A 10185-nucleotide genomic window follows, 5' to 3' on the forward strand; every position below is an offset into this window, starting at 1 on the left:
TTCATCTTTTTTTTTGGTAGCCGTCTATTTACCACAACAAACCAATGCTGGCACTAAGACAGCACTCAACGAGCTGTATAAGGCCATAAGCAGACAAGAAAATGCTCATCCAGAAGCGGCTCTCCTGGCCGGGGACTTTAATGCAGATGATGTGGATGCTACACTACAGGACTGTTTTGCTAGCACAGACTGGAATATGTTCCGGAACTCATCCATTGGCATTGAGGAGTATACCACCTCAGTCACCGGCTTCATCAATAAGTGCATCGACGACGTTGTCCCCACATTGACCATACGTACATATCCCAACCAGAAGCCATGGATTACAGGCAACATACGCACCGAGCAAAAGGCTAGAGCTGAGGCTTTCAAGGAGTGGGACACTAATCCAGGTGCTTATAAGAAATCGTGCTATGCCATCAGACGAACCATCAAACAGGCAAACTCTCAACCTGCTCATCTAACCTGCTTCAGTTTGTCACCACCCTCATCAACAAGTCCCTGATGCCCAGGGAGGTACCTTACTGAGGAAACTCAACTTTGGCCATGACATCCTATTCAACTACAGGCCCATCTCCAACCTCCCCTTCCTATCAAAAGTACAGGAGAAGGTAGTTGCAAACCACCTTCAATCAACTGTACAAAGTGTTCCAGTCTGGTTTCCGGCCCTTGCACAGCACTGAAACAGCTCTGGTGAAAGTTACCAGCAACCTACTGATAGCTTGAGATTTTAGATCACCTTGCCTCCTCCTCTTAAATCTCAGTGCTGCCTTTGACATCGTTGACCACAGCATCCTCTTGCCGTGTCTCAGAGAGCACACTGCAGTGCTCCTCCTACCTCTCCAACAGGAAGCTATACATCACCATTGGAGAGTCCAGGTCGGAGGAGTCTACAGTCACATGCGGTGTCCCACAGGGGTCAGTGCTGTGACCTATTCTACATGCTCCCTCTCGGCCAAATCCTCAGAGACTATAACTATAACTTCCACCGCTACGCTGACGATGCCCAGGTATATATTAACACCAAACTGGACACCATCTCAGCCTTATCAAAACTTGGCAGCTGCCTAGATGACATCAGGGCATAGATGAAAGAGAACTTCCTCCAACAGCAGCAAGACTGAGGCTATGCTTATTGGGACACCCAAGCTGGTCACCAGTGGTAGAAACATCTGCCCTACAATTGACGGTCAAGCCATCCATATGTCCTCTGTCATCTCCAACATGTGAGTCAAGTTTAATCCTTCTTTGTCATTTGATGCCCACATAAAACATAACTGCAAAACATATATTTTTTCCATCTAAGAAACATCGCCCAGCTCAAACTATCGCCTTCATCTTCTCTCGGATCAACTACGGCAATGCTCTGTTTGGGGGTCTTCCAGCCAAATCATTTCAGAGGCTACAACTTCTCCAGAATAGTGCTGTTAGAGTCCTAACCAGGACCAAAACGTTATCCCACATCACTCCCTTTTTTGCTGAACTCCACTAGCTACTGGCCAACTGTAGGATTGACTTTAAAATCCTCCACCTCGTGTTTAAAGTCTTGAATGGATTGATTCCCACCTAAAACAGCGACCTAATTTTTATCGAAGAGCCACCTTGCACTCTCCGCTCCAGCAACTCACCACTGCTTCAAGTCCCGAAGACACGTCTCCTTACTATTGGGGACTGGGCATTCTACTGCCTTCCCCCTCGACCTATGGATTGCTCTCCCTGACCATCTGAGACCACTCCATCAATCAGAACTTTTAAAATGAGCCTTAAAACACATTTCTACAGACTGTCTTTCTTATAGACCTAATCTGGAAAGGCATTTTAGCACCTAGCCTACTATTGCTTTTTCCTGCCTTGATACTAAATGTATGATGTTTTTATAGTTTTTGCTGTTATTTATTTTTTCATTATTTTTGCCTATGTAGAGCTTTGAGAACACTGTAATTAAAAGCGCTATACAAATTAAATGTATTATTATTATTTCAGCTTAAATATTCAAAACAAAAATACTTGAAATAGAAATTAAGTTATTCTGAAATATTTTATTCCATGCTTTTCTGTTTAGCTTTTTTTTTGCCTTTTAAAATAATTAATCTCATAAACAAATAGTCTGCTTTCCCTCCATCCAACTCCAAGAAGATGACATCATGTAGTTATAGGGAGGTCATAGACTGGTCATAGATTCTACGTTGCATCGTGCCCAAGAACAGCCCTTAGCCGTGGTATATTGGCCATATATCACATCCCCTCGTGCCTTATTGTTTAAGTAATAACAGAGTATAAACCTGCTTTATTTAGATTTCTAATTCTATTTGGCTATTGGTGCTTGGATAGTGTAACACAAATATGTATAGCATGTGTGTGTGTTTGTGCTGTTGATATTCCTTTTCATGAATATCAACATTATTTTCATGTATTTAAACATGATTTTTTTTTACATGATACTGTACAATCAATACAATCCTCATTCAGCCCTCCTCTTCAAACTGTGATATCCCAGCGCCCTCTAGTGGGAGAAATAAAATGTAAGTTTCAGTCAGACATATTTTGGTGGTGACCATATACGAGTACATTAGTTGGCTTTAATACATAATGCATTCATATATCAACCACCATCCCTCCCAGACCTTGGAGCTGTATTTCTATGACACAACAATGATGAAGGCTCATTACTGTAAGGAGCACATTCAAGTAGTAATGGGTGAAACTGTCCCTAATCAGAGCTGGGAGTGGGAAGTTGACAAAACTAAGGGCTCTATTCAATCAGATCCGCATTGCCCGACATCCGCATAACGGTTGTTTTGGCAGTGTTGGAGGTGGAACTGCGTTAGAGCTGTCAAATCCACAAGTAGCTCCTGATATTATACCTAAAGTGGACATTGCCATTGGCTGCATGGAGACGCATTAGGAGAAATTCCATGCAGCCTTGTTTACAAGTTCAAACACTGGAATGTGAGATGTAGTCTACACCTCGATTAGGCTAATAGAAATCCTAATTTATTTTGTTTTATGATTTTGCGACATTATTTATGTATAGACTACACTTTCTCACTCTGAACTTCTAATGCGAGTTGGGCAGGTGTGGCTCTGTGACAATTATTAAGAGCAGCTGCTCACCAACTTGACAGCTCCAACATAGCTACATGTCCGACACCGCCAAAACATTAGCTATGCGGGTGTTGGCTATCACCGGTTAACGCTTGATCTCATTGAATCTAAGGGTAAGATCAGTGAAGTCTAGATATGTTCAAATCTATATACTCACACAATATTCATTTCAAGCATTAGCAGTGTTTTATTGCATTGTCAGAACGCGTACAGCCTTTCCCATCCAAATACAGCAAGCATTTGGTCAGATTGTTTTGATAGCAATACGCAGAAACATAGGTAGTAGCAGTAGCAATAGCAATATTGACAGAGATGATTTAGCAGAGTAGTGCAAAGAGTTTGGAGGGGATGCAGAGTTGTCAGATGAAGGTCATGCAGAGGTCAAGTCGGGTTCACAGGCGAGGTCGTAGGTCAGGCCTTGGGGTCAGCATAGAGCAGGAAGCCAGTGAAGGTGCTGTCGTCTTCGCTGCTGGAGTAGACTCCGTTCCAGTCCCTCAGCGTCTCCAGCCAAACCTGGTCCCCTGATGCCAGACGCAGCAGAGCCAGATTGGACGCCTGGTCGATGTCCTGACCGTACAAGGAGTCACGCGTCCGCAGCTTCTTCACGCCGTTAATCACCAGTGCGGCACGCAGGGGCCGATTGCGCACGGTGATGTGGTAGGAGAACACATAGACTCCGGGGTGGGTGCAATTGAACTTGCTGAGCATTGGGTCCCAGTGTTCCTCTTCATTGTAGAGGACTTTGTCGAACTTGACGGGAAGGCCTGGAGGGGGGAAGGACTTGCTGGGGAAGAGGCCCACGCTGAAGGCAGAGCGTATCTGCTCTGCGGTCTCCCCCTGGGGGCCCTTGGGACCCCGCACACCTCGTGGGCCCTTGGGGCCTTTCTCTCCTTTCGGCCCAGGCATGCCCCTCAAGCCTGGGGGACCCGGAGGTCCCCGCCCCCCTGCCTCCCCTTTCCCTCCCGGGGAGCCTAGCTGACCCCTCAGACCTACAGGTCCTGGTAGACCATTGGTTCCATTTACTCCCGGGGGTCCCACCAACCCCCTCGGCCCAGGGGGGCCAGGTAAGCCCGCCTCCCCTTTCTCTCCCTTCTCGCCAGTTGGACACTCCCCCATCTCTCCCTTTTGGCCATTCTGTCCCATTGGGCCAGTCAACCCGGAGGGACCTGCAGGGCCTATTCTACCCAGGTCACCTTTCTCGCCCTGGGTCCCATTCCTCCCAGGCTTTCCGCTTTCTCCCAGGTCTCCTTTCAAGCCAGGGAGGCCTGTTTCTCCTTTTTCTCCTTTGGGGCCCAAGTCACCTGTGAGAAGGAAATTAGTCACTTACTGTTGCAAGAAAGTCTTTGATAGTGAAATAACAGTTGACATTCAGTCTAATAAGATGACTGTTCTCCCCTAATAGAGTGTGGTCTTCTAGCAATAGCATTATACTAGGGCTACTCTACTCTGATGTCATCTAAGGAACATTGTATACCTTTCTGCCCCTGTTTCCCAAGTATCCCTGGAGCACCAGACATCCCCGTGTCTCCTTGATCACCTATCAAATAGAAAGAGAGAAGGATTGGTGTCTTAAACGTGTGGGTATAGATATCAGTCCCCAGCATTAATGCTCCATTTTAGATCAAAGTTACAGATTTGTTGAAATCAGCACCAGAAAGCGACGTGTTCAAGAATGAGATAACAGATAGCATAGTAGCTAACACTTTGGGCAATAAATGTAAAAACCAAGATTACATTCTTTAAACACCTACACCAGTAGAAATCCACTTTTTTTTTAGCTGAAAGACAATGGCCAGAGCTTACCCATGATGTTGAACAACGATTTAAGTCAATAAGTCATCCTTTCTTTTAGTCAAAGTATTATATATTTGGGCTTGAAGTGACAAATCTGAACTGCCCACTTTGTGAATATCCATGGAAATGTGGTGTCTTTTACTATGATGTGAAATACAATTTATTTTCTGTCTACGTTTTAATTCAGGGCTGGGTTTTGTTTTAATGTTACCACCCACCAGCATTGAATTGTTTATGAATCAGAAACAGATTCAAAGTTATTCCTTTTTGTGACTGAGATGATCGAAAAAGCCTTGTGTCCCCTTGGCCGCCTGAGCCATGGCGCAATAAACGTATGTTTTTGCACCTCCACATTCTTAACCAGAAAGTTATCATAATCATAATCATAATTTTTCAATTTGTCACTTATTTTTAAGCTAGTCTGTATAAAAAAATAACATATATACACTACCATTCAAAAGTTTGGGGTCACTTCAAAATGTCCTTGTTTTTGAAAGAAAATCTCATTTTTGGTCCATAAAAATAACATGAAATTGATCAGAAATACAGTGCAGACATCGTTTATGTTGTAAATGACTACTGTAGCTGGAAACGGCAGATTTTTTTATGGAATATCTACATAGGCGTACAGAGGCCGATTATCAGCAACCATCACTCCTGTGTTCCAATGGCACGTTTATCATTTTTAAAGACAAATTGATCATTAGAAAACCATTTTGCAATTATGTTAACACTGCTGAAAATTGTTTGTTCTGATTAAAGAAGCAAAAAAACTGTCCTTCTTTAGACTAGTTGAGTATCTGGAGCATCAGCATTTGTGGGTTCGATTACAGGCTCAAAATTGCCAGAAACAAATAACTTTATTCTGAAACTTGTCAGTCTATTCTTGTTCTGAAAAATGAAGGCTATTCCATGCGAGAAATTGCCAAGAAACGGAAGATCTCATACAACGCTGTGTACTACTCCTTTCACAGAACAGCGCAAACTGGTTCTAACCAGAATAGAAAGAGGAGTGGGAGGCCCCGGTGCACAACTGAGCAGGAGGACAAGTACATTAGAGTGTCTAGTTTGAGAAACAGATGGCTCACAAGTCCTCAACTGGCAGATTCATTAAACAGTACCCTCAAAACACCAGTCTCAACGTCAACAGTGAAGAGGTGACTCAAGAATGCTGGCCTTCTAGGCAGAGTTGCAAAGAAAAAGCTATATCTCAGACTGGCCAATAAAAAGAAAAGAGTAAGATAGGCAAAAGAACACCGACACTGGACAGGGGAACTCTGCCAACCCAATTTGTGAATATGTATTAATAGCCTTCGTCATTCTTCAGAGGTGAAACCAAAATGGGCATTTCCTCTCTAGGTCAGGAAATGACGTCGAAATAGTAGGGGGGGTCCTTTAAAAGGGGGGGGGTCCTTTAAAAGTTGTATTTAAGAGTTGGCAAGCTAACCTTTATCTCCTTCAAGTCCAGTAGCTCCAGGCATACCATCCAGTCCAGGAGGTCCCATGAGTCCCACATCACCTTTCTCTCCAGGTACACCTGAAAGAAGACAGAAGGAAGTAGGGGAAGAGCAGAGGTAGGGGAGTTGGGGATATGAGGAGCTATTTAGGAGTACACACACAAAATACTGTATGCAAGCACACCAAACACAAACTACGAGTCATGGTCACTATCCAGTACAGTCACGATCCCTATGTATACTTTTAGTCACTCTGTACTAAAATCGACACAATTTATATTCTTTAGTCTACCTGGAAGTCCCCTCTCCGCTCCAGGCCCTGGGGGCCCCCTCTCCCCTGGGGGCCCCATGGGGCCCTTTTCGGGCGGGCAGCACTCGCAGATGTTTAAGTAGCAGTGGCTGTAGTCCAGGGTATAGTTTCCCATGCCGGCCCCAGGGAGAGCCATGGAGTCTGTGTGGAACTCTGTGGGGTAGGCGTCGCCTGCGTAGGTGGTGCTGTCAGTGGGCGACAGGGAGTAGGCGTCCGTCATGGGATCCTCTGTGGTCTCGTCGGTGCCCAGGCTACTGGAGGGGGCCATGGTGGTGGTGGTCTGCCTGAAGCCCAGACGGGCCGGCTGGTCGCCACCTCCTCCCCCTCCACCACCTCCTCCGGTACCACTACCGCGAGGGGGCTTCTTGGTATTCTGAGGCTTTGGTCTGCGGGTTGTTCTGGTTGCGGATGACTGGTTCGACATCAAGACTACCGCCAGCAGGGTTGTGAGAATGGCGAGCAAACGAAGAGAGAGCATGTCAGCGGCTTTTGGTGTGCATTGATCTGAGAAGTGGAGAGAGAAAATAAACATAGATGAAGATAGTAAATCACATTTAGTAACAGGTAGCTATCAACTCATGACCAATTCTGAGGACTGACCTAATCAAAAAAGTTACCTCGCATAAAAAGTGACCTCAAATGAAGCACTCTGTGCTTACCTTTAAATTAAATGGTTTGCTGTTCATTCCATTCCCTGCATTTGGTGGATTCAACAACAAACCTTTTCCCTTTTATTGTGTCTGCTAGCCTTTTGCCTCCGTAGCTTGACCAATGAGAGAAGACTAAGGGACACACTGGGGATTTGGAGGAAGGGTGGGTTGGCACGGACACAAGGTGAGAACCTGAGGGATATGGTCATGATGTGCTAGAATAACATACTACAACACAGGACTTTCTTTCCTTTCACCTTGTGTCTTTGTGATGTGTGATATGATGTTCTATATGGCTGCCACAAACAGACGAACACACACACACACACGCAGACACACACACACCTGTTAGTAATGGATCATACCCCATATGAGATGGTGTCAGGACCGTACGGTCAGGCATCAGGGCGACCACACCACATTGGCACCGCCTCAAAGCGGAAAGGGACCAAAACACAACCGCAGAGGGAGGGATACATTTCTCAAATGAGCCTCCATAACCACCTTGATCTAACATCCCACCAACTTTTAGGAAACCCAGTACTGCTGACTTTTACAACTCCTCTCAGAGGGCCTTATAGGTAGGATGTCAACCCTCTATCTTGACACCGGATGGGGTGTGGTTTGAGGCTTGAAGTTTGAACCCCCTCCGATGCTGTACTGTGGCCTCGTCTGTGAAACCAACACCAGCAGTCGCTATTGGCATGTGCTCCTCTGAAGCTTTAGGTGCCTCATGAGGGGTTCCTACTCAAGGCTCCTACACCGAAACATGACCCTGCTTGATTGTCCCGTGAATGAAGTCATGATCAATGCAGACACCGAGTGCAACTTTTTCTTTATTTTTAAAGAAAAGAAAAGAAACACCTGGGGAGGTGTTCTGAGGTAAGGATTTTTTGGGGAAGTTGTAGGCTTAAATGGCTTTCGAACTCTAATCACATTCTCGATGTGCTTTTTTCTGAATGTCCACTAGCCATGAGCTATAGGGTTGGGGTAGGCCGCAACTATGTTCTTCATTCAACAGAGAGGGAGAGAATCAACCAAAGGAAGTTAAGATAGAGAGACCTTTGTTAAACAAATCTCGGCTCACATTTGATATCCAGCGGCTGTTGCCTTAAGATCTTATTCTTGAAAGTGAGAACGTCTGATGAATATGCATGTGTGACCATTGTGTGGCGCAAAATTGCAGTGAATTCTCTGGGTTCGGCCATTTCTGTCTTGTGGAGTGAAACCTGCAGACCCATGGCCCTCCAGGAATTGAGTTTGACACCCCAAATCCCCAATATATATCTTAATGAGAGCTTCGTAATAATTTGGTCCATATTATAGCCTGGCTAACCCTTAACTCAAAGTCTTCCTGACTTCAGAGTCTGGAAAGGCTCCAGGATGTTGTAAGCAAGATTAGTCGATCATTACTGATTGGTTCTCCTCTGTTTCTTTCTCACTTAAACACCAACATGGACAGACCCATACAGACCCATACAGACCCGAGCGCTGCCCCCTTCCAATACAATTGTTGGATTTTCAAATCCAAACAACAAGGGGTCTCAACCCCCCCCATGGAGAAAATACTTTGAGAGAACCAATCAAAGCTCAAATCAAATGTTATTTGTCACATACACATGTGTAGCAGATGGTATTGCGAGTGTAGCGAAATGCTTGTGTTTCTAGCTCCAACAGTACAGTAATATCTAACAATTCACAACAATACACACAATACACACATCCTAAAAGTAAAAGAATGGAATTAAGGAATATATAAATATTAGGATGAGCAATGTCGGAGTGGCATAAACTAAAATACAATATAATAGAATACAGTATATACAGTTGAAATGAGTAGAGCCGTATGTAAAGAGTATTTAAACATTATTAAAGTAACTAGTGTTCCATTATTAAAGTGACTAGTGTTCCATTATTAAAGTGGCCAGTGATTTAAAGTCTATGTTTTATGGGGCAGCAACCTCTAAGGTGCAGGGTTGCGTAAACAGGTGGAAGCCGGCTATTGATGACTAATTAACAGTCTGATGGCCTTGAGATAGAAGCTATTTTTCAGTCTCTCTGTCCCAGCTTTGATGCACCTGTACTGACCTCGCCTTCTGGATGATAGCAGGGTGAACAGACAACTTCTGTACGAATACTGCACTAACAACGGGCTCCTTTCCAGACCAGTGTATCACAGTTCTCTCTCACTGTGTCCCCACGTGAGTCGAGTCAGCCAGGCTGCCCATGTTACATTACATGGTGCTAAAAAAGTGTGTATTCACATGTTATATACACTGAGTGTACCAACAATTAGGAACACTTTCCTAATATTGAGCTGCACCCCCTTTTGCCCTCAGAACAGCCTCAATTTGTCGGGGCGTGGACTCTACAAGATCTTGAAAGCATCCAACAGGGATGCTGGCCCATTTATTTATTTGACCTTTATTTAAAAGGCAAGTCAGTTAAGAACAAATTCTTATTTACAATGACGGCCTACCAAAAGGCAAAAGGCCTCCTGAGAGGATGGGGGCTTGGGATTAAAAATGTAAAAATACAATATAAATATAGAACAAAACACACATCACAACAAGAGAGACAACACAACACTACATAAAGAGAGACCTAAGACAACAACATAGCAAGGCAGCAACACATGACAACACTGCATGGTAGCAACACAACATGACAACAACATGGTAGCAACACAACACAGTAGCAGCACAAAACAAAGTACAAACATTATTGGGCACAGACAACAGCACAAAGGGCAAGAAGGTTTAGACAACAACACATCACACAAAGCAGCCACAACTGTCAGTAAGAGTGTCCATGATTGAGTCTTTGAATGAAGAGATTGAGATAAAACTGTCAAGTTTGAGTGTTTGTT

At 44.4% G+C, this 10185-nt stretch overlaps 1 protein-coding gene across 1 annotated transcript; it reads right to left on the reverse strand.

Moving 5' to 3' along the window:
• Positions 1–3257: 3257 nt before the first annotated feature.
• otol1a (otolin 1a) lies at positions 3258–7371 on the reverse strand. The gene is made up of 5 exons (XM_071362329.1): positions 7326–7371; positions 6649–7170; positions 6347–6436; positions 4580–4642; positions 3258–4406 (listed from the first exon to the last, which is right to left on the reverse strand). The coding sequence occupies exons 2-5, from the start codon at positions 7142–7144 to the stop codon at positions 3517–3519; spliced, it is 1539 nt and encodes a 512-aa protein (XP_071218430.1). The 5' UTR covers positions 7145–7170; positions 7326–7371; the 3' UTR covers positions 3258–3516.
• Between the last annotated feature and the right edge of the window lie 2814 nt (positions 7372–10185).

The sequence above is a fragment of the Salvelinus alpinus genome, chromosome 23 (assembly GCF_045679555.1).
Source record: "Salvelinus alpinus chromosome 23, SLU_Salpinus.1, whole genome shotgun sequence".
In the NCBI taxonomy this organism is placed as follows: Eukaryota; Metazoa; Chordata; class Actinopteri; order Salmoniformes; family Salmonidae; genus Salvelinus; species Salvelinus alpinus.